The sequence below is a fragment of the Hypomesus nipponensis genome, chromosome 24 (genome assembly GCF_054491055.1).
Source record: "Hypomesus nipponensis isolate SF chromosome 24, ASM5449105v1, whole genome shotgun sequence".
Classification (NCBI taxonomy): Eukaryota; Metazoa; Chordata; class Actinopteri; order Osmeriformes; family Osmeridae; genus Hypomesus; species Hypomesus nipponensis.
In genome coordinates this window covers 10,092,093-10,117,149 of record NC_140384.1, presented here as the reverse complement: position 1 = coordinate 10,117,149, position 25,057 = coordinate 10,092,093, and the positions used below count along the sequence as shown (strand labels likewise).

The window sequence follows — 25,057 nt, the reverse complement described above, 5'->3', positions numbered from 1 at the left end:
TTTCTCTCTGTCTCTGTCTCTCTCTCTCTCTGTCTCTCTCTCTCTGTCTCCCTCTCTCTGTCTCTCATCATCCATATCCCTATGGATTCACTCAGAAATACACAAAATCAAAAATCAACATTGGGTCATCATAAGACAAAAGTTGAAAAACTGTCCCTTTTCAAAACAGGAAGCTTGACAACGAAATAACTTGACGCTAGTAGAGTTAGTGTTAAGCGAGAGAGGGAGAGAGACAAGGAGGGAAAGGTAGAAGAGAGAGAGAGAACGAGAGGCCAGACAAACGGAGGGAGGGAGGAGAGAAAAGAGAGAAATCTAAGTGGTTGGCTGGAGGCTCTATGTGCAACGTGTCGTCGCCGGTGACGGAGTCACAAACAGCATAGTAACAGAACTTGAATAGTTAATTTTGGTTGTATATATGGTTTATGTTGCCATAGTGACTTGTGTCACCCCCCCCCCCACCCCCCCCGCCCCATGCGTGTCATATCCTGCCAGGCATCACTATCTTTAAGGCACTGATGCCAAGTTGAAGATGTCAGTCAAGTTGAACTAGGGAACATAGAAAGACACGCCTTAAAGACACAAGACCAGGTGAGGTCCTGATCAGCTAAGGACCACACAGGTCTGACCCTTGATCTTGGTCTGCAGGAGTCAGGTTGGGATTGGTGGAGAGAAACAAGGAAGGGCAATGCTAAGAAGCCTAAATACTGCTTAATGCTGATTGGTCAATGCCCAGACCAGGTGGGTAACGATACATAGCTTCAGAATGTGTGTTTTGGGGGGGAGGGGGGAGGAGGGGTACATCCCCCTAATCTAACCCCACCCTCACAGTCTTTGGGGTCATGACCCTCATCTTGGAGTAATGGAGGCCACAACCTGCGCACACACACTCACCCTCTCTCTCTCACACACACTCTCAGCCTCTCTCTCACACACACTCACCCTCTCTCTCACACACTCACCCTCTCTCTCACACACACTCACCCTCTCTCTCACACACACACTCTCAGCCTCTCTCTCTCTCACACACACTCTCACACACTCTCACCCTTGTTGATCGATTGTTTCATCCATGCCCCCAGACACTGTTCCCTTTTACAAAATAGTCGGAGTGTAAATAGCGCCATATTGTAGGTATAACAAAAACAAAGTTTGGTAGAAGTGGGTCGCGCGAGTGTGTGTTTGTGCCTCTCTCTTGCGCTGCCCTGCAACATTCAGCAAAACAAACGAGGATTAACAACTGTCAAACATCTTCCGCCCTGGAATACATTCAATGTGGACAATCAGGTTCAGGCGTCTGGACCCTGCCATGACAGACCAGCTCCTCCTCCTCCTCCTCCTCCTCCTCCTTTAGGGAGCACACAGGTGAGGAGGGTGGGTGCGCGTCTCTCCCCGCCCGCGTCTCTCCCCGCCCGCGTCTCCCCCGCCCGCGTCTCCCCCCGCCCCCTCCCCCCCCGGGGAGCGAGACAGGAAGTGACCTCACCGCCTGCCGGGGGTCAGAGGAACATATACTGGTTGTCGATGGCTCTCTTGCGTCCGCGGTCCGGCTCCAACTCGTAGTCAGAGTCCCGGTGGCTGGACAGGAGGCTGGGGAGGAGGCTAGGGAGGAGGCCGGGGTGGGGGGCTGGTTGGGGGTTAGGATGGCGCAGGAGGGACCTGCGACCCACAGACTCGCTTCTCCGCAGGGGTCCGGGGGCAGCGGGGTCTGGGGGGGGCGTGGGGCGCCCGTGCAGGGGCTGGAGGGGGTAGAGGTGGTACTGGGGCTGGGGCCCGGGGGCCTGGCTGGAGGACGCGCTGGAGGAAGGGACCAGCCCGGAGAGGCTGGCCAGCCTGCAGTGAGCCAAGCTGGGCTCAGAGCTCCAGCGGTGCAGGGAGAAAGGGACGAGGACCGCTCCGGTGGGCTGGCCTGGAGGACAGAGAACACCGCTGTGAGGAGGGTGTGTGTGTGTGTGTGTGTGTGTGTACAGTCTGCTAAGTGAACAGGTGAAGTAGAGAGGTGGGAGAGGGGAGGGCGGGGTCACCTTGCGAGGGGGCGTGGCCAGCCAGCACGTAGCTGGACAGCGTGACGTCTCCAGCAGAGCCACACTCCAGGGGGATGGGAAAGAGCCGGAAGTGGCTGAGCATGTCCCCCACGGAGGAGAAGCGCAGGTGCTGAACCCGGCACTGCCCCGCCTCAGTCAGGGAGAGACGCAGGTGCTGCAGGGAGGAGGAGGAGGAGGAGAGAGGAGAGAGGAGGAGGAGGAGGAGGAGGAGGAGGAGGAGGAGGAGGGAGGGGGAGGGAGAGAGGAGGTGGGGGAGGAGGAGGAGAGAGGAGGGAGAGAGGAGGAGGAGGAGGAGGGAGGGAGGGGGAAGGAGAGAGGAGGTGGGGGAGGAGGAGGAGAGAGGAGGGAGGAGGAGGAGAGAGGAGGAGAGAGGGGGGAGGAGGAGGGGGAGAGGAGGAGGGAGGGGGAGGAGGGGGGTAGAGGGGAGATACAAAAAACATTTAAGAAGAAAGGTGGATATGGCGTTACTTTGGCCTGCTGGGAAAATGGTAGGAGTTACCTTGGCCTGCTGGATAAAGGGGAGGAGTTACCTTGGCCTTGCCCTGGTAGTTGAAGGTCAGGACGTAGTCTCCTCGGCGCGTCTCGCTCTGGCGGACCAGGAAGACACCGTGGCCCTCGCGACCGAAATTCTGCACCAGGCCGGCAGCCTTCACCCTGGAGACCGAGCCGTGGAACCAGGGGTAGGAGCACAGGTGGGGGTCGGTCCTGTGGTACAGCTGCTCCAGCAGCACACAGGACAGAGAGCCTGGAGGAGGGGGGAGAGGAGAGAGGATCTTTAGGACAGGGGTTCTGGACGGTTGTACAGCGTTAGTGTTGGGACAGGGTCAATGTTGGGACCCTCCAGAACCACGGTTAGTGTTGGGACATGGGGTCAAACACAAGTGGATTGGAGCAGTTGATTATTAAGTCTACAGATACTTCATCAGCCCTCCCTCCCTCCCTCTCTCCCTCTCTCCCTCCCTCCCTCCCTCCCCCCCCCTCCTCCCCCCTCCCTCCTACCCCCCTCCCTCCCCAACCCTCCCTCCCCCCGACCTACCCTGGCTGCCAGACTCTGAGCTATGATTTGCAGAGGCAGCTGAGTCGACTGGGGAGGCCAGCAGCTCCACATCCACACTGTGGGAGAGAGAGATAGAGAGAGAGAGAGAGAGAGAGACAGAGACAGAGAGAGATAGAGACAGAGACAGAGAGAGAGACAGAGAGAGAGAGACAGAGAGAGAGAGAGAGACAGAGAGAGACAGACAGAGAGAGAGGGAGGGACGGACAGGGAAAAAACAGAGAGAGGGAGGAAGGAGGAAGACATAAGGAGGGAAAGGGAAAAGGAAGGGAGAGAGAGAGAGAGGGAGAGAGAGAGAGAGAGAGAGAGAGAGATGAGAGAGAGAGATGAGAGAGAGACATGGGTTGGGTGGTGGATTTTACAGTTTGGAATGTATTTATTTAGCTTTTTTCTCCTTGCAGTTACAAAAAAAAAGAGAGAGAGGGGGGGGAGAAAGAGGGAGGGAGAGAGAGAGACAGAGACAGAGAGACAGAGAGAGAGAGAGAGAGACAGAGAGAGAGAGAGAGACAGAGGGCTCAGGAAGCAGCAGGAAGTAGGTCTTGTTAAGTCTTGAAAGCGTGTAGTGTTATATGATAGCCCCACTCCACCCTGCACACACACACACATACAGACACACACGTACACAGTCAGAGAAGGAAGCTTGATCAAATCCTGCTTAAATGCTGACTAAAGTTCTGAGAACTCAATAACAGGAACTATTCTCTTCTCTGTGTGTGTGTCTGTTCTGAGTGTGTATCTGTTCTGTGTGTGTGTGTGTATGTTTTCTGACTCAGAAGTGTCTGAAACTCGTATTCACATTCACACATCCCCTCACCGGACAAAGTTACTAGACTATCTAACACACACACACGCACGCAGCCCAAATGTAGTAACACACAGATGGCTCCTGCACTACAAGACAATCTCTGGTTCTCTGGAATTGTCCGGATCCAGTGACACACACCAAACACAGAACACACACACTGAGCATGTGTTGCCATGGAACCCCCCCCTTGGGAAGGGTACTGCACTGGGTGTGTGCCTGTAAATGTGTGTATGTATTTTGTGTGTGTGTGTGTGTGTATACAGTGTTTATGGAGAGGGGGAGCTAGCAGTCGGACTTTGCATTCCAGACATCTGCAGAAGTGAAAGATCCTGAGATCTCTGAGCCTCAGACCTCCTCCACACTTCCTCTCTCTCTCACACACACACACACACACACACACTTACGCAGTCAAATATGTGCAAACATTCACATTGGCGTACACAAACACACCTCTGGATCCCAGTAAACATCCAGCTGCAAGCGCACACACAAACACACCCACACACACACACACAAACACACCCACACACAAACACACCCACACACAAACACACCCACACAAACATACACAAAATAGTTGTAGCACAGATGAATAAGTTGTAGTCCAAAGTATTTGTATATATTGTGTGTATACCTGGTGTGAGAGACACAGTCTCTGAGCTGGTTTGTCCAGGAGGTCAGCTGTTCAGGGCTGTCTGTCTGGAAGATCAGGTTGCCAGGGTGACGGTTCACCTGCAGGGGCCAAGGAGCAGGGAGGTTACACACACACACACACACACACATTTAAAAACACACCAAGCCTGAGACTGTGTGTATGCGTGTGTGTCTATGCGCTGCTGTGTGTGTGTGTGTGTCTATGCGCTGCTGTGTGTGTGTGTGTGTCTATGCGCTGCTGTGTGTGTGTGTGTGTCTTACCCTTAGAACAAATGTGTTCCTGTTGTCAGGCATCTCCATCTCTGTGCAGCGACGGATGTCCAGGATGTCTGAGCTCCACACTGTCAGCTTAGGACTGGAGTCCTGACACACACACAAGGCAGGAGGAGTGAGGAAAGAACATGCAAGCAGTCACAGAAAGTCAGTGTCACAGAAACTAAAACATCGACCGTTAAAGTAACACGCACGCACGCACACGCACACACACCTCTGCTGCCACCGTGCCTGTCAGGCCATGCCAGTGTGTGTGTGTGTGTTTACAAGTCAGGTCACATCAAACTGTGGAGAAGTTTATTCCCATTAGGAGGTCCCTCTTCTAGTCGGCTCTCTGACAAGAACTATTTGATAATGAGGACAACCAGATGGCTTGCTACTACGCTGGTAAAAGTGTGTGTGTGTGTGTAAGAGTGAGTCTGAATGAGTGTTGCTGAGAGAGTGTGTGGGTGTGTGTGTACGCACATTTCAGCATCTTAGCTTCTGAAACCAGACCCAGGTTTCCCCTCCACACACACACTTCCTCTGGAGCCCTCATCAATCCCCTCCCCCCCCACACACACACACACACCCTCACACACACACACCCTCACACACACACACACACACACACATCTCTCCAGCACCTCCGGCCCCAATCTGCTGGGAGAGGAGGAACCTGATGGTGACACACACACACACACTCTCTCTCTCTCTCTCTCACACGCACACACACACTCATGCGGGGCTGGCTAGACACGGTGGCTACTGGTCCGTGGGAGGAGAGGAGGAGGAGGGGAGGAGGAGAGGAGAGGAAGAAGAGAGATAAGGGGAGAGAGCGGAGATGAGAAAGAAGTGGGAGAAAGGAAATGAACGAGACAAGGAGCGGAGAGAGGGGAGGAGGATTCCAGGAGTACGTGTGTGTGTGTGTGTGTGAGAGAGAGAGACAGGCTGAGTGTTTAGAATATCCCTGCTGATCCCAGACAGCTCTGAAACAGCAACAGGAGATTCCAACCTTCCTTCCTTGCCTGTGTCCTCCTCTCAGGGAGAAGAGTGGCTGAGGGGGCTACTGCCAGGTGAGTCATGATGAGGGACTAACCATCTCTGAGGAACACTGACTAGACTGGGACTGAACTGATACAGATGCCTGGCTTGTTACTTCACTCAGTCTGGCTCTCTCCTCTTCAAAGGCTCACACACACACACACACACACACACGCCTCCTCTTCATCTCCATCTTTCCACCATACCCACATGCAAGTCAATAGCTCTGTTGCAAAATGTGAGTTTAATTATGATGTGTGTGATGGGGGTGGAGCCTCATCCTCAATCATGAATAAGAGGAGGGACAGGGGGATAAGGGTGAGCAGCAGCTCTATACAACAGAGGTAAATCTGTCTCTCTCTCCTCCCCTTCCTCACAGCTCTCCCTCTCCCTCCCTCCCCCTCCCCCTCCCTCCCTCCCTCTCTTTCTCTCTCTCCTCCCCTTCCTCACAGCTCTCCCTCTCCCTCTACCTCTCCCTCCCTCCCCCTCCATCCCCCTCCCCCTCTCCCTCTCCCTCTCTCTCTGTCTCTCTGTCTCTGTCTCTCTGTCTCTGTCTCTCTGTCTCTGTGTCTCTGTCTCTGTCTCTGTGTGTGAGACAACAGAACACCTCTTAGACACGCCTAACATAGAGGCTTCATAGAGGAAACACAAAGTTTGAGGGAAAACATTCATTATTAAACACAGACACAAACACACACTCAAAACATGTTAACATACACAAGGACTCACACACAAGGATACACACACACCCACACACACACACAGACCTTAGGTTAGAAAACACCAGAGCGACCAGATTCAGCAACACTGGAGTTGAAGAACGGAGATCTTTATCAGCACTGTGTTATGTATTTAGTTCTCCATCCCTGAAATAGCTACTGCAATAGAGATGCTAAGTGCTGTACAGTAATATGCATTCTTGTTTATCAACGCCTGGTAGCTGAGATGTGGTTACTTTGCAATGTGTAATTGCACGTAAATAAAAGTAAATTAAGTTGCTAACGTAAAATGTGATTTAAATAACAATTACACACACCGTATGACAACACATCACTTTCCCAGCGATGGCTTCCAGTCTGACTCAGTTTGTCACTGTTTGGTTTCAGCTTCACTCACACTCTCTCACAACCCTGGTGTCGTGGTTGAGCTATATTGACAATATTGATCGTTAACTTCACAGCGACTTGTCAGAGAGAAAGTTTTATATGAATCACAAATTGAGATATGCGAGAGACATTTCTCTCGGTTTAATCGCTTTATTTTTTGCTGGGAAGCAGATTAGACCAGATGAACCCTTTACATCAGGGATGGAGAGCTTCACACCGTCACACTACAGCCGCTAACACGAGGCTAACGTAATGCTAGGCTAATGCGACTGCTTACGATCACACACACCCCAAACACACGTACACAACAAACACACACACACCCCAAACACACGTACACAACACACACACACCCCAAACACACGTACACAACACACACACACCCCAAACACACGTACACAACACTAACACACACACCCCAAACACACATACTCAACACACACACACACAATGACGGCAGACAGGATGTCCGAGGTCCCCGAGTTCGTCCCAGAGCCCCTTTCTCAGCCCGTTCCCAAGGCAACACTGGCCGCCCTCGGCATTCCGCTATCCCTCTGAGAATCAAGATGGCCGTCGGGTCCCATGCATCCAAGCACTCCCCAGGTCACCATAGCAACATACTGCAGTCCCCAGTGTCGCCCCCCCCCCCCCCCACCACCACACACACACACACAAATATCACATACTCTAGCGATGATTCGCCGCTTCGTAGAACATTTGGCTTCCATCAAGCCTAGAGAGACAGGTCTGTCGTAAGTAAATGTATTAAAAACACTTCTAGATTTGAGCGAAATGTGTTGACTGAGTGGAGAATGTACTGTGTGCGTGACCATCTGTCTATCACGGGCCAGGTTCAACCCACAGCCGTAACCACAGAGTTCGGTCCAAGTGACTGTGGTTCGGACAGAAACTGATCAATTATAGTTTGGCGAGATGGCCGAGTTTGTGATCTCGCAAATCCTGCCGTCTCACAGGTAGGTGCCATCTCTGACATGACAGAAGGATGTGGGGCCGAAAGGGAGAGATGACTGGCTTCTAGGAAAAACACTGAAGCTTGTCAATTGTGTCAGTCAGACCTTCTTTCTACTAACTGGCTTTCTTCTGAGAAATAAGTGACACAGGATGGAGAAAAAAAACGAGAAAGAAAAAAAACGAGAGAAAAAAACGAACTCACAGATGCATGGCTGCTGTACAAGCACACTGTCATAACAAATAACAAATGAAGGTGCTTGAGCAATCACACATTGTGTGTGTGTGTGTGTGTGTGTCTGTGTGTGTGTGTGTGTGTGTGTAAAGTATGTGCCTGACCTCTCACCTGGCAGGCTGAAAACTCACAAGAACAATTCTAAGAATTTGACATGGAGAAATAGAAAGCAAGTGATGGGTTTATAGATCGAGAGAAGAGAGCGTGACAGAGGAGAGAGAGGAACAGAGAAGAGAGCGTGACAGAGGAGAGAGAGGAACATATATAGAGAGGATACAGGGAGAGAGAAAGAGACGGAGAGAGAGAAGTGTGTGAGAGAGAGAGGTGAGAGAAAGGTGTGTGTGTGAGAGAGAGAGGTGAGAGAAAGGTGTGTGTGTGAGAGAGAGAGGTGTGAGAGGAGACGAAAATTAGAGAGATTAGAGAGAGGGGGGGTGAAAAAGAGAAAATAGTTTCTTGTTTTTGTATACCTAGTGTCTTAGCCCAGCTTTAGACCCAAACTAGCCTATCACCAAATCTGTGTGTGTGTGAGGGGGAGAGAGAGTGAAAGAGGCATCTTCCTATAGGGGCTTTCCAGACAGCTCAGTAAGGTCAGGTGCACTAGCACTGTGGTTACAGGTCACAAACACACACACACACACACACACACACACAAACACACACGTACGTACGTACGTACGTACACTCACCCATTCACACACGATCAAAGATAATCTATTCTGCAGAAAGATTTCAAAAGGCAGATTTCTCTCCATGACTCCTGATTAATCTCAACTTCCTTGTGAAGCTGTATAACAGATCCCACACACTGAGATCTCCTGTAACACCCCCCACTACTAGACTAAACTCTCCTCCCTCCTCCTCCTCCTCTCTCCTCCTCCCTCCTCCTCCTCTCTCCTCCTCCTCCTCCTCTCTCCTCCTCCCTCCTCCTCCTCCTCCTCCTCTCTCCTCCTCCCTCCTCCTCCTCCCTCCTCCTCCCTCCTCCTCCTCCCTCCTCCTCCTCCTCTCTCCTCCCTCCTCCTCCTCTCTCCTCCTCCCTCCTCCTCCTCTCTCCTCCTCCCTCCTCCTCCTCTCTCCTCCTCCCTCCTCCTCCTCCTCCCTCCTCCTCCTCTCTCCTCCTCCTCTCTCCTCCTCTCTCCTCCTCCTCCCTCCTCCTCCTCTCTCCTCCCTCCTCCTCCTCCTCCTCCTCCTCTCTCCTCCTCCTCCCCTCTGTGTGTTGATGTCACTTTGGCGATACATTTAGGTGTAAACCTTAAGATTGAAAGTCAAAACATTTATCTGTCACAAAATTGCACAAGATTATTTCTTGGAAATAATCAGCAAATGGAGATATGGGGCCAATTATCTTTACAGGATGTACCTCCGGCTAATCTTACATTGCAATATTCCATAAATAGCAAAAAAAAAATGGCATAAAAAACATATATTTCCACAAGGGTTTAGGTTGATTCGAAAACAGATTCATCAATCATGTTCGAGCAAGCGTCCTCCATCCATCCATGGTGATGACTGGAGAGGGAAGAGGTGAGATGGAGTCGTTTATCCAGAGAGAGAAAGGGAGGGAGAGGTGGGAGGAGAGGGAGGCAGAGGGAGGCAGAGAGACTGAGAGAAAGAAAGAGTGTGTGTGAGAGAAAGATATATATATAGAGAGAGAAAGAAAGAGAAAGATATAGACAAAGAGAGAGAGAAGAAAGTGTCCCAGCTCTCTCATCAGGGGGCTGATAGCCTGCAGTCCTGCCCAGCCTCCAGGAGGCTGATAGCCTGCAGTCCTGCCCAGCCTCCAGGAGGCTGATAGCCTGCAGTCCTGCCCAGCCTCCAGGAGGCTGATAGCCTGCAGTCCTGCCCAGCCTCCAGGAGGCTGATAGCCTGCAGTCCTGCCCAGCCTCCAGGAGGCTGATAGCCTGCAGTCCTGCCCAGCCTCCAGGAGGCTGATAGCCTGCAGTCCTGCCCAGCCCCAGGAGGCTGATAGCCTGCAGTCCTGCCCAGCCTCCAGGAGGCTGATAGCCTGCAGTCCTGCCCAGCCTCCAGGAGGCTGATAGCCTGCAGTCCTGCCCAGCCTCCAGGAGGCTGATAGCCTGCAGTCCTGCCCAGCCAAGACTGGGCCACGCACACTGGCTCTAATTAACACTGCATGTTGCTGTGTGTGAGTTTAAAGCACGCCCAATAACACAACACAGATGGAGAGAAGGGTTAGGCTGTGCCCAAAGTATTTTCCACTCGTATTGTGCTTTTAACCCCCCGCCCCCCCCACTCCCCCCCCCCCCCCCCACACACACACACACACATGTCTGTGGTAAAGATGGATGGAACAATCTCTGCTAGCACACTCACACGTTCAACACACACAAAAACACACACACACACTCAACACACATACACTAACACACACTCAACACACATACACTAACACACACTCAACACACATACACACACACACACTCAACACACATACACTAACACACACTCAACACACACTCAGAAACAGCCGAGGGCACTGGCTCAGACAAGATGTAAGGATGATGTAGCCTAGATCTGGTTCTCCACACATCAGGGGAATGCTACACTTCTACTGCCATACATATGTAAACCAATATACAAGCAAGCAGAGAGACAGCCTCTTAAAACATACATTTATTTTTGTCCATTTCTTTTTTTTCTTTTCCGTTTCTCAAAAAAAAAAAAAAAAGGTTGTCAACCAGAATGATAATAAAAATGTGTTACTGTGAAATCTGACAGTGGACTATCTCGGTGTTTATCTGGTTCACACACGCAGTCCTCACAGCGATGTCCCAGGGAACATGCTTCTCACACACACACACACACACACAATCATCCAGAGAACAGCTTCCTCTTTCTGTGCAGAGAGCTGGTCTGGAGGGACGCATGGCTTGCAGCCTCAAAACACACACACACACACTCACACACACACACACACACCCTCACACACACACACTCACACACACACACACACACTGACACGTGCAAACGTGTGATGAGAACGAGCTTCACATCACGAGTGAGAATCCATCAAAAGGAAACAGTGCAAACACAAACATTGAGACAGCAGCAGATTCCCACTTATGGTCCTACGAGATTATAGATAGAGAAAGAAAGAGAGAAACAGAGGGAGAGAGAGACAGACAGTGAAAGAGAAGGTGAGAGACAGAGAGAGATACAGAGAGAGAGAGAGAGAGAGAGAGAGAGAGAGAGAGAGAGAGACAGACAGTGAAAGAGAGGGTGAGAGACAGAGAGAGATACAGAGAGAAAGAGAGAGAGAGAGAGAGAGGGAGAGACAAATGTGTGTTTCTATACATGAGCGAGTGCCATGGTGAGGAACTGCTGTGTGTGTGTGTGTGTGCGTGTGTGAGAGTGTGTTTGTGAGTGTGAAGTGTGCGTTTCTCATCTTCAGTCCCTCTGTCCTTCTAAGGCTTTCAGGCCTTGCCTCTCAGAACTGCCAAGATTCCTCCTGGCAGCTGGGCTGGCTGAGGGTGATCATGCCAAGCCTGGCATGGTCTGCTCTGGCTTAAGTGACCTTGACCTGTGCTAACCTAGCCTAGCTTGGCCTGTGCTAACCTAGCCTAGCTTGGCCTGTGCTAACCTAGCCTAGCTTGCCTTGTGCTAACCTAGCCTAGCTTGGCCCGTGCTAACCTAGCCTAGCTTGGCCTGTGCTAACCTAGCCTAGCTTGGCCCATGCTAACCTAGCCTAGCTTGGCCTGTGCTAACCTAGCCTAGCCTAGCTTGGCTTGTGCTAGCCTGGCCTGGTCTGTACTAGCCTGGCCTGGCCTGGTTTAGCCCGTGCAGAACTGAGGCTACAGAGTGGTTTTGACATGACTGTAACAGCTCCAGCTTAAATGTCAGATGTTCACCGCTACACCTACAAGCCAAATATGAACATGTGAGAACGAGACTCTTTGATTCTGACACCCAAGGAAACCTCAATGACAGAGTCAGACAGGAGCCGAAAGTGTGTATGAAGGTGTGTGTGTTTGAAAAGGAGTGAGTGTGTGTGAGAGGACAGTGTGTGTGAGAGGACAGTGTGTGTGAGGAGAGGACAGTGTGTGTGAGGACAGTGTGTGTGTGAAAGGACAGTGTGTGTGTGAGAGGACAGTGTGTGTGAGAGGACAGTGTGTGTGAGAGGACAGTGTGTGTGTGAGGACAGTGTGTGTGTGAGAGGACAGTGTGTGTGAGGACAGTGTGTGTGAGGACAGTGTGTGTGAGAGGACAGTGTGTGTGTGAGAGGACAGTGTGTGTGTGTGAGGACAGTGTGTGTGAGAGGACAGTGTGTGTGAGAGGACAGTGTGTGTGTGAGAGGACAGTGTGTGTGTGAGAGGCCAGTGTGTGTGTGAGAGGACAGTGTGTGTGTGTGTGAGCAGCCCTGTCACACTGCCGGCCCCACTCCCCCTTCCCCCCATAGCGACATGATGCCGAAAATATCATATACAATTATAATAGAATATATATAGATTTTTTACCAATTTTACTTAGGGCTGGATGGTGTGACGGTATATACTGTGCAACGGTAGAAATGGGACTACCGGAACGCTCGTACTTGTAACTTTTGTTTTTAACTCAAGTGTTGTCTCATGTGAGGCAGTTGTTTTTGTTTGTAATAAATAATCAAGTGTGATGATGAAGTACGGTATGGTTGTTTTGTACCATTTCTTAATTGAATTTACTATATCAATTACTATACCATGATATATAGTGTAACCGTCATATAAAAGTACTCATACTGTGATAGAAGATTTTGGCCATATTGCCCACCCCTGAGTGTGTGGATGTAGTGTGTGTGTGTGTGTGGATGTAGTGTGTGTGTGTGTGTGTGGATGTAGTGTGTGTGTGTGTGTGTATGTAGTGTGTGTGTGTGTGTGTGTGTGTGGATGTAGTGTGTGTGTGTGTGTGGATGTAGTGTGTATGTAGTGTGTGTGTGTGTGGATGTAGTGTGTGTGTGTGTGGATGTAGTGTGTGTGTGTGTGTGTGTGTGTGTGGATGTAGTGTGTGTGTGTGTGGATGTAGTGTGTATGTGTGTGTGTGTGGATGTAGTGTGTGTGTGTGTGTGGATGTAGTGTGTGTGTGTGTGTGGATGTAGTGTGTGTGTGTGTGGATGTAGTGTGTGTGTGTGTGTGTGTGTGTGGATGTAGTGTGTGTGTGTGTGTGGATGTAGTGTGTGTGTGTGTGTGTGTGGATGTAGTGTGTGTGTGTGTGGATGTAGTGTGTGTGTGTGTGTGTGTGGATGTAGTGTGTGTGTGTGTGGATGTAGTGGGTGTGTGTGTGTGTGTGGATGTAGTGTGTGTGTGTGTGGATGTAGTGTGTGTGTGTGTGTGTGGATGTAGTGGGTGTGTGTGTGGATGTAGTGGGTGTGTGTGTTTCTGAATTACCTTGGGGGGGTCGTAGAGCTCTAGCAGGTATCTCTCTCCTCTTCCTCCTTCTCCTCCTCCAGATCCTCCTCCTCCAGTTCCTCCACCTCCTCCTGTTCCTCCTCCAGTCCCTCCTCCTCCTCCTGTTCCTCCTCCACCTCCTCCTCCTCCTCCTCCAGTCCCTCCTCCACCTGTTCCTCCTCCCCCTCCTCCTCCACCTCCTCCTCCTCCTGTTCCTCCTCCCCCTCCTCCTCCTCCTCCTCTTGTTCCTCCTCCAGTCCCTCCTCCTCCTCCTGTTCCTCCTCCACCTCCTCCTCCTCCTCCTCCAGTCCCTCCTCCTCCTGTTCCTCCTCCACCTGTTCCTCCTCCCCCTCCTCCTCCTCCTGTTCCTCCTCCCCCTCCTCCTCCTCCTCCTCCTCCTCCCCCTCCTCTTCCTCCTCCTGTTCCTCCCCCTCCTCCTCCTCCTCCTCCCCCTCCCCCTCCCCCTCCCCCTCCCCCTCCCCCTCCTCCTCCCCCTCCTCCTCCCCCTCCTCCTCCTCCCAGACTGTCTGTGGTCTTCCTGACCTTGAGCTTGCAGCGCTGCCATTGCGGCTGGCCGTCTGAGATGGTGTCATCCTCCAGCAGGTACCTGAGCTGCCAGGCCTGCCCGTCCGCCCGCCGCCTGCTGCTCCCCCTCGGATACGGGTCGCCAAGCGATCCAGGAAGTGCTGCGCCGGCGAGGAGGAGGAGGGGCCAGGGGCTTTGGCCTCGTAGGCGCTGCTCAGGGGCCTCACCTCCTCCACGGTCGCCACGCCGACTCTGTCTCCCGGCAACGGTGCCGTCGGGCCGTTGGGATTGGCCGGCGGGCCCTGGGGGAGGGGCTCTTTCTTAAAGAGACGGAGCACGCTTTGCCGTATCTGGTTCACGGGGAAGTGAGTGACCTGCGGGGGGAAGGAGGAGAGGGAGGAGGGGGGAGGCGCCCCGCTCCCGGCCTCAGTTCCTCTTGACTACGGCTGCGTAAGACCGGCGCCCGCGGCTCCGCCTCCCGCCCCCCCTGACCAGCCTGCGCCTTGGAGGAGAGAACAGCCAAGAGGGAGGGGCCGGCAGATCGCCCCGCCTCCCTGTAATCCAGCGCCCCTGAGAAGGAAGTGATGCGTAGCCGTCCTATCAGGGGGGGCGGCTGCGGCGATGGGGACAGGCCGGGAGGGGGCGGAGTCGAGACCGCTGGCCGCGGCGGCGGGAGTTTGGCGGCCTCGCAGTGGAAGTGCTGCTGGAAGAGGAGGCAGAAGTGGCGAGCGAGAACGTCTGGAGACACGGCATCCTGGTCGGGGCGCTCGCTGGCAAACAGCCGGTAGTGGGAGGCCACCTGACGGGCCGTGGCGATGGCGTGCAGCTCGCAGAACTCCCTCCAGCCTCTGGGGGGCGCTGTTAGGGAAGCTGAGGTCGTGGCAGGATGGATAGTGTCACCATTCATTGCAGTAACCAGCACAGCTGAGAATCACTGCAGGAGAGAGGGAGGGGTGGAGGGATGGAGGAAAGGAGAGGAGGGGGAGGAAAGGAGAGGCAGGAGAGTAGGAGAGGAGAGGAAAAAGAAAAGTCAGAAAACTTGCAAATTAACATCAACAACACCACCTAAAACGTCCCGACACTGTTCACTGAGAGAACTTCTCAATGAAGGATGCAACACTAACAGAGTGAGAGCTCTGACGACTGAGTCAGAGCAGAACTCTGGGCCTGGTTTCACCACAGCAGCAGCTGGCCCATCTGCTGGCTGGATTGCGATCTTCTCGCAGCAGGAAGGAGGAAGAGATTTGCGGTTTCGGAGGTTCCTCTGTCTCACATCCTTTTAACTGTGGATCCACGCGGGACCTGTGTTTTCGCCCGCACGTGTGTGTGTGTGTGTGAGTGAGTGTCTGTGTGTGTGTGTGTGTGTGTGAGTGAGTGTCTGTGTGTGAGTGTGTGTGTGAGTGAGTGTCTGTGAGTGAGTGTCTGTGTGTGAGTGTGTGTGTGAGTGAGTGTCTGTGTGTGAGTGTGTGTGTGAGTGAGTGTCTGTGAGTGAGTGTCTGTGTGTGAGTGTGTGTGTGAGTGAGTGTCTGTGAGTGAGTGTCTGTGTGTGTGTGTGTGTGTGAGTGAGTGTCTGTGTGTGTGTGTGTGTGTGAGTGAGTGTCTGTGTGTGTGTCTGTGTGTGAGTGAGTGTCTGTGTGTGTGTGTGTGTGTGAGTGAGTGTCTGTGTGTGAGTGTGTGTGTGAGTGAGTGTCTGTGTGTGTGTGTGTGTGAGTGAGTGTCTGTGTGTGAGTGTGTGTGTGAGTGAGTGTCTGTGTGTGAGTGTGTGTGTGTGAGTGAGTGTCAGTGTGTGACCCTCCAGTCTCCTAACTTCTCTAATGAACACAGAAGGGGTAGTGGGCGGACTATAAAATCAGATGAGATGACAATCTATAATGGGCTTGTTCCACATCTTGCTACTGAGGGGGGGCGGGGGGGGGAAGGAGGGAGGGATGGTTATATCACGGGCTGAATGAAGGCCAGAGAGAGAGGCTATCAGGAGGATATCTTAATGGTGAGTGTGTGTGGGGGGGTGTCAGTGTGTCAGTGTAAGGGATCCACTTCTGTATTTTAAAGAGTACAAACACATGAGTAAGAAGACTTTCTGTATGTCCCCCCCTCCCCCTCTCATTGCTCCTCCACTTACAATGAAGAATCCTCTGGCACTCAGCTAGGACAGCAGGACAGGAGAGGAGACAGGAGACAGGAGAGGAGACAGGAGAGGAGACAGGACACGAGACAGGAGAGGAGACAGGACACGAGACAGGAGAGGAGACAGGACATGAGACAGGAGAGGAGACAGGAGAGGATACAGGAGGCAGGAGAGGAGACATGAGACAGGAGAGGAGACAGGAGAGGATACAGGAGGCAGGAGAGGAGACATGAGACAGGAGAGGATACAGGAGAGGATACAGGAGGCAGGAGAGGAGACATGAGACAGGAGAGGAGACAGGAGAGGATACAGGAGGCAGGAGAGGAGACATGAGACAGGAGAGGATACAGGAGGCAGGAGAGGAGACAGGAGGAGACAGGAGAGGAGACAAGAGTGGAGACAAGAGTGGAGGAGAAGTAAGGAAAGGAGAGGAGAAGTAAGGAAAGGAGAGAAGGAAAGGAGAGGAAAACAGGAAAGGAGACGAGAGGAGAGTAGAGGGGAAGTGGAGAGAAGCTGGCTCAACAGATCAGACAAACCACAGAGCTGAGAGGAGAGGGGGGAGGAGAGAGGGAGGAGAGAGGGAGGAAGAAAAGACTGTCTGGTTATCTCCAACCTCACATCTTCAACCTTTAAACGAAACACAACCCCTTCTCACTAACACACTCTCCTTTACAAACACACACACTCCTCTACACACACACACACACACCCATATATCTCCACACACACACACACACACACTCCCTTTGCCCCTGTGTGCTGCCTGCCTGTGTTGTGGGTGGAGCAGAGTGGGGACCCTGACGTCACAGCCTGGCGTGTTACATGACAGACTTGGCACGGTGTGATGTTGCGTCACCACAAGCAACAACGTCTCCCTTTCCTCTCCTTCAGTCTCCCCTCCGCACCCACTGAGCATGCTCAGAGCTCTGTCCCTCGGTGCCCACTGAGCATGCTCAGAGCTCTGTCCCTCGGTGCCCACTGAGCATGCTCAGAGCTCTGTCCCTCGGTGCCCACTGAGCATGCTCAGAGCTCTGTCCCTCGGTGCCCACTGAGCATGCTCAGAGCTCTGTCCCTAGGTGCCCACTGAGCATGCCCAGGGCTCTGTCCCTAGGTGCCCACTGAGCATGCTCAGAGCTCTGTCCCTCGGTGCCCACTGAGCATGCTCAGAGCTCTGTCCCTCGGTGCCCACTGAGCATGCTCAGAGCTCTGTCCCTAGGTGCCCACTGAGCATGCTCAGAGCTCTGTCCCTAGGTGCCCACTGAGCATGCTCAGAGCTCTGTCCCTCGGTGCCCACTGAGCATGCTCAGAGGATCACTCTCCATGGCCCCACATGTTTCTATCAGCATGGCCAGCCATGACTCAGCATCTTCACACGCACTGCCTGTTTGTGTTGACTGCCTGCCTGTTTGTTGACGGCCTGCTTGTGTGTTGACTGCCAGCCTGTTTGTTGACGGCCTGTTTGTGTGTTGACTGCCTGCCTGTTTGTTGACGGCCTGTTTGTGTGTTGACTGCCTGCCTGTTTGTTGACGGCCTGCTTGTGTGTTGACTGCCTGCCTGTTTGTTGATGGCCTGTTTGTGTGTTGACTGCCTGCCTGTTTGTTGACGGCCTGCTTGTGTGTTGACTGCCTGCCTGTTTGTTGATGGCCTGTTTGTGTGTTAACTGGTTGTTTGTGTGTTGACGGCATGCTTGTGTGTTGACGGCCTGCCTGTGTGTTGACTGCCTGCCTGTGTGTTGACTGCCTGCCTCCTTACCTGTCTCTCTCTGGTCTTTCTGAATGTCCTGTTGACCCATTTCCTACCATACAGCGCAACCCAGCACACCTCCCTCCCTCCCTCCCTCCCTCCCTTCTTCCCAACAGGACACAAGTGAGACAGAGAGAGAGAGGCAGATAGCGAGAGTATTGTCTATATATATCTGTTATATCGTCAGAGGTTTGTATCCTCCACACACCACAAACACAGCCCCCCCTCTCCCCTCTGTGGAGATAGGGACTCACGGTTACTCTACAGGTCAGAGGGGAACACATCACCATCAATAGCTGTCTGGGTCTGGTCCACCCCTCTTTCCCTCTCCTTACTGGGTCTGGGTCTGGGTCTGATCTGATCCACCCCTCTTTCCCTCTCCTTACTGGGTCTGGGTCTGGGTCTGATCTGATACACCCCTCTTTCCCTCTCCTTACTGGGTCTGGGTCTGGTCTGGGTCTGGGTCTGGTCCACCCCTCTTTCCCTCTCCTTACTGGGTCTGGTCTGGGTCTGGGTCTGATCCACCCCTCTTTCCCTCTCCTTACTGGGTCTGGGTCTGGTCTGGGTCTGGTCCACCCCTCTTTCCCTCTCCTTACTGGGTCTGGTCTGGGTCTGGGTCTGATCCACCCCTCTTTCCCTCTCCTTACTGGGTCTGGGTCTGGTCTGGGTCTGGGTCTGGTCCACCCCTCTTTCCCTCTCCTTACTGGGTCTGGGTCTGATCTGATACACCCCTCTTTCCCTCTCCTTACTGGGTCTGGGTCTGGTCTGGGTCTGGGTCTGGTCCACCCCTCTTTCCCTCTCCTTACTGGGTCTGGTCTGGGTCTGGGTCTGATCCACCCCTCTTTCCCTCTCCTTACTGGGTCTGGGTCTGGTCTGGGTCTGGTCCACCCCTCTTTCCCTCTCCTTACTGGGTCTGGTCTGGGTCTGGGTCTGATCCACCCCTCTTTCCCTCTCCTTACTGGGTCTGGGTCTGGTCTGGGTCTGGGTCTGGTCCACCCCTCTTTCCCTCTCCTTACTGGGTCTGGGTCTGATCCACCCCTCTTTCCCTCTCCTTACTGGGTCTGGGTCTGGTTTAGTGTGGTTAGTCTGCTCTCATTCTCAGCCACCTTTGGTCTGCTCTGGGTAGCAATCACAGGAAACCCTGCCCTGCCCTGGCAACAGAACTGACTCTCAGTCACACTATCACACACACACACGTGCACAGTCATGCACTGAGCGCACACACACACACACACACACACACACACACCCTCCAGGCCAGGCACTCCTTGCCGTTTGGGGAACAACACCTCACATGATGCTTCCATTAAGCACCAGCCAGCTCAGAGCAGGTCTGTCTGTAGACTGGGTCTGTGGCTAGGGCTATGTCCTGGAGACTGAGCAGGTCTGTCTGTAGACTGGGTCTGTGGCTAGGGCTATGTCCTGGAGACTGAGCAGGTCTGTCTGTAGACTGGGTCTGTGGCTAGGGCTATGTCCTGGAGACTGAGCAGGTCTGTCTGTAGACTGGGTCTGTGGCTAGGGCTATGTCCTGGAGACTGAGCAGGTCTGTCTGTAGACTGGGTCTGTGGCTAGGGCTATGTCCTGGAGACTGAGCAGGTCTGTCTGTAGACTGGGTCTGTGGCTAGGGCTATGTCCTGGAGACTGAGCAGGTCTGACTTCTGAGAGCTGCTACCACAGGGATGCTGTGTGGCTGAGTCCAGCCCTCCATTCCCCTGCTCCTGTTTGCATCCCCGGCACAGCACACAGACAACAATGCTAGCTCCAGCTCCAGCGCACAACAAACAATGCTAGCTCCAGCTCCAGCGCACAACAAACAATGCTGCTATTCTTGTGAAGCAAAACAACTCAAACAACTCACAGACCATTTCCTGAATTCTGAAAATGAGGGTGAGACAGAGAGAGAGAGAGAGAGAGAGAGAGAGAGAGAGAGAGAGAGAGAGAGAGAGAGAGAGAGAGAGAGAGAGAGAGAGGGGGGGGGGGGCAGGGGGAGAAAGGGAGGGAGGGAGGGAGGAAGAGAGGGAGAGAGACAAAGCGAGAGAGAAAGGAAAAGAGAGAAAAGACAGGACAGAATTCCTGAGTCTCTCTTATGAGACGGTTTACACATGTGCACAAACACACACGCACACACACATACACGCACACACACACACGCACAGAACAGGAAGCCAGAGCCTGTCATTATCTTTGGAGAGAATAACAGGGAGTGTGAATTACAAAGAGACAGCAGAGAGGTGTGAAATGAAAGACATGCAGAGGAGAGAGAGGGAGAGAATGAAAGGATGAGAGGAAAAATGAAAGGGAATCCTTCCATTACTTTCCTACTCTCTCTCTGTTTCTACTCCGTCTCGACTCTGTCTCTACTCTCGTCTCTCCCTGTCTCTACACTCTCTAAGTGGGTCTCTCTCTAAGTCTGGATATAGGTTGAGCCGCCTTTAGCCAAGACAATGGTTTTCCCACAGCCGACCAGGGACTTAGCATAAAAAAACACAGGCAGCCAGAGGTCCTGATAAACCAGGAGGAATGCTAGAGAACGCGTCAGTGTACCACTGGCTTCCAGTCCTTCAACTCAGAGATTGATAGATGTTAAGACAGTGGATTATGGAAGCCATGGAGGCCAGCTTATAGTCTTTGTTGCTACCTTATTCGACTGCTAATCCTGCTAGCTTGCTTGGCATCTGACATGGACAGGCTTGTGAACCGTAAGCTTTCCCCTGCTCTTCAGACTCCACAGAGGACAGCTCCCCAGGCCAGGAGACTGGGGTAGGGGAGGCTAGGGGAGGCTAGGGGAGGAGAGGCTAGGGGAGGGGAGGGTAGGGGAGGCTAGGGGAGGAGAGACTAGGGGAGGGTAGGGTAGGGGAGGCTAGGGGAGGCTAGGGGAGGGTAGGGTAGGGGAGGAGAGGCTAGGGGAGGCTAGGGGAGGGTAGGGGAGGATAGGGGAGGAGAGGCTAGGGGAGGCTAGGGGGAGGGGAGGGGAGGAGAGGCTAGGGGAGGCTAAGTGAGGTGAGGCTAGGGGAGGGTAGGGGAGGAGAGGCTAGGGGCCGCTAGGGGAGGGTAGGGGAGGCTAAGTGAGGTGAGGCTAGGGGAGGGTAGGGGAGGAGAGGCTAGGGGAGGCTAGGGGAGGCTAGGTGAGATGAAGCTAGGGGAGGGTAGGGGAGGCCAGAGGAGGCTAGGGGAGGCTATGTAAGGAGTGGCTGGAGGAGGCTAGGGGAGGCTAAGTGAGGCTAGGGGAGGGTAGGGTAAGGGAGGCTAGGGGAGGCTAAATGAGGCTAGGGGAGGCTAGGGGAGGAGAGGCTATGGGAGGGTAGGGGATGCCAGGGGAGGCTAGGGGAGGGTACGCTAGGGGAGGCTAGGTGAGGAGAGGCTAGGGGAGGAGAGGCTAGGGGAGGCTAGGGGAGGCTAGGTGAGGTGAGGCTAGGGGAGGGTAGGGGAGGCTAGATGAGGAGAGGCTAGGAGAGGCTAGGGGAGGGAGGCTAGGGGAGGAGAGGCTAGGGGAGGGTAGGGGAGGCTAGATGAGGAGAGGCTAGGAGAGGCTAGGAGAGGCTAGGGGAGGAGAGGCTAGGTGAGGGAGGCTAGGGGAGGTAGGGGAGGCTATGAGAGGAGATACTAGGGGAAGATAGGGGAGGAGAGGCTGGAGGAGGGTAGGGGAGGCTAGGGGAGGAGAGGCTAGGGGAGGGTAGGGGAGGAGAGGCTTGGGGAAAATAAGGGAAGAGAGGCTGGAGGAGGGTAGGGGAGGCCGGGGGAGGCTGAGTAGGAGGATGTGTGACCACCATGTTAAGTCCACCAGATCTCAGTTTTCCTCTCTAAATGGGACTCTGTTTCCATGCCACCCACGCAAAACACACACCAACCTGTCTGTCCTAGAGGTTCCTGTTCTGTCCACCACCGCCACTGCCTGCCTCTGCACCTCCGCCCGGTCAAAACACTGCCTGCCTCTGCACCTCCGCCCGGTCAAAACACTGCCTGCCTCTGCACCTCCGCCCGGTCAAAACACTGCCTGCCTCTGCACCTCCGCCCGGTCAAAACACTGCCTGCCTCTGCACCTCCGCCCGGTCAAAACACTGCCTGCCTCTGCACCTCCGCCCGGTCAAAACACTGCCTGCCTCTGCACCTCCGCCCGGTCAAAACACTGCCTGCCTCTGCACCTCCGCCCGGTCAAAACACTGCCTGCCTCTGCACCTCCGCCCGGTCAAAACACTGCCTGCCTCTGCACCTCCGCCCGGTCAAAACACTGCCTGCCTCTGCACCTCCGCTCCATCAACACACCACCCGCCAATCACTGTCGTTGAGAATACACACAATCAAAGCTAATGTTTAGACATCATGAAAGAAAATGTACGATAACACATCCAGAAAAGAGAAAGAACTTCCAATGTAACAAAGTTCACAGAGAGAGAGAGAGAGAGACAGACACAGAGACAGAGAGTATTGTCTATTTATATCTGTTATATGGTCAGAGCTCTGTATCCTCCTGCTTTCACTTCTACAGCTCACTTCTTCTTAGGCCTTCAGTCCCAACACACACACACACACACACACACACACACTACACCCCCCCTTGTTCTTGTAGGCAAGTTGACAAGTTGTGACACAGTGTGAGATATTCCCCGTCAGCCTTCTGAGATCGTCCTGCACCTCAACACACAACATCAATGGCTACATTAAACAAACATCTGATATCAAATCAATCTCAATACCGCACAGAGAGCCTGACACACATACTTACCACATCATTCTAACCTGCCATGTGGGTGTGTGTGTGTGTGTGTGTGTGTGTGTGTGTGTGTACATGTACAGGTAAGAATGTCTAACAAGCTGATTCTTGAAACCGGAAAGCCCTCAGGCAATACAACTTCACAGGGGTGTGTGTGTGTGTGTGTATGTTTTTGTGGTCACACACACGCACGCGCCTGAGTTGCTAGTCATGCTAACCAGGAGAGAGGTCCCCATATCACCAGTTCACATCATAACACACTGTACCCTAGCGTGAGGGAGGGGTTCCTGAAAGAGCAGAGAGGGAGGAACCCCTCCCCCCCTCCAACCCCACATGTGCTGTTTGATCTCAGTGCTCTCTCTCTCTCCCTACCACCCCCCTTCCATCTTTCTCCCTCCCGCACTCTCACTGCGCCCCTCTCTCTCCCGCTCCCTCTACCCCTCTCTCACTCTACCCCTCTTGCTCTCACACTTCCTCTCTCTCCCCTCTCCCTCTCCTTACCACCCCCCCCTCTCTCTCTCTCTCCGTCTCTCTCTCCGTCTCTCTCTCCGTCTGTCTCTCCCTCTGTCTCTCTCTCTGTCTCTCTCTCTCTGTCTCTCGCCCAGGCCCCTTACAACAGGCCAGGTGTCTGTGGGTCACCATCTCTCCCACCAGTGCTGGGACTCTCATAGGGCTGCTGGGAGTGGAGGACCAGGGCAGGGAGGGTGTCTGGTTAGAAGGCAGAGCGTTGTGCGGGACAGGGCCTAATCTGCCTGGGATAGCAGCAGACACCTGGCGGGTGACCACCTGGGAGGTCTATAGCACAGCCTGATACAGCATGGCCTGTCACAGACACAGAATAGGCCTACACACACACACACACACACACAGAACAGGCCTACACACACACACACACACACACACAGAACAGGCCTACACACACACACACACACACACACAGAGAACAGGCCTACACACACACACACACAGAACAGGCCTACACACACACACACACACACACAGAACAGGCCTACGCAAACACACACACACACAGAACAGGCCTACGCAAACACACACACACATAGAACAGGCCTACGCAAACACACACGCACACACACACACAGATTAGGACGAATGGACAGCTAAAGCAAGAGTACAAGCGTGTTGATCCTCACACACACACCATAATACAGGTATTATTCAAGTCAGGACTGACGACCCCATAGGTCTTTCCCCAGAATCACATTCACAATTCTTACAAAATGGGTTGTGGTCACACCACAGTCATTATAAAATTTCATACTTACACCCTGGAAGGTATTTCAATGTATTAACTAGTTTTAATTAACTAGTTTTAATTAGGTTTCCCCACAGTGTTTTAGTTTTTAACAAACTGCTAATAAGGAGTTGTAATGCAACTACGAGAGGGCGGGCTTAATGCAGTGCGGGGTCAAAATGGTGCAACTTTGCATCATTTACTGGCCACGGCTCAAGTCCTGTGACTACCCTGCATCTGTTATGCTTAGCTCACAAGCATAACAATACCAGTGGCACCTTGTTGTGTTCTGTCATGTAAACATGTTGTCAATTGAGCCAGAGAAGCCAGGGCCGTATTAGCTACAGCGCTAACTGTAGGCAACACAATGGGACTATTGCGCACGGCCCTTTAAATAGCTTCTAAAACCAAAAATACTTTGACATCAAGAACAACATACACAAACAAAACGATCCCTTGCATCTGTACACCAACTTGTTTGAACTTTTTAAACTATGGTTTTCCTTTTTTTCAGCAGACCCAGGCGCAAGCACGGTCAGAACCAAGACCACATTTGACACTCGGGCACTTGACAACAGTGTAGGCAGCCTACTCACGTTCTCCGTTATCTTGGACGGACACCCACTTCACGACGACACACCAAAAAGTTGGACTTCGCATAACGGAAATACGTTGTGAAGCATTTAAAATAACCCAAACAAACGTCGGTCAAGAGCAACAAATATATATCTGAAATGTACCTGCAAGCCAAAAAGCCCGTTGCTGTCTCTCTCATGTTGAAAAAGTGCAACAGACCTCCGCAAAGTTTCAGGAAGGAAACCCAGACACGGAAAGAACTACTGACTCTCTCATCATTTCCGTTGACAAAAATGTGCCGCGGTCGAACGTGCAAAATGTAGCTAGCCTACAGACCTGCGAAATGCTCTTTAGCCTTGACAAATGGAAATATTTAGGTCATACATGTCCCTGATAATATCAGATGCGGTATTGAGTTTCTGTGGTATTTTTCGTTCTCCGAAAATGGGTTCAGATAAAAGACTAAATAGTACATAGTTAGATTTGATTAATCTGATCCATATAGTTCTCACATATTTCTCGCGAGATTCAATGTCCGACTTTTAATCATTAGTAGGTTAATAACAGTTTTACCTGTCAACGATAG

At 52.8% G+C, this 25,057-nt stretch overlaps 1 protein-coding gene across 1 annotated transcript; it reads right to left on the bottom strand.

The window, feature by feature from the left end:
- Positions 1 to 770: 770 nt before the first annotated feature.
- sh2b3 (SH2B adaptor protein 3) lies at positions 771 to 24,836 on the bottom strand. Its single transcript, XM_084690554.1, is given in 11 exon segments — positions 771 to 1,903; positions 2,019 to 2,193; positions 2,570 to 2,784; positions 3,076 to 3,152; positions 4,533 to 4,630; positions 4,814 to 4,915; positions 13,534 to 13,598; positions 14,058 to 14,307; positions 14,310 to 14,462; positions 14,465 to 14,992; positions 24,492 to 24,836. Coding segments are annotated over 10 exon segments (2,046 nt in total). The 5' UTR covers positions 14,966 to 14,992; positions 24,492 to 24,836; the 3' UTR covers positions 771 to 1,493.
- Between the last annotated feature and the right edge of the window lie 221 nt (positions 24,837 to 25,057).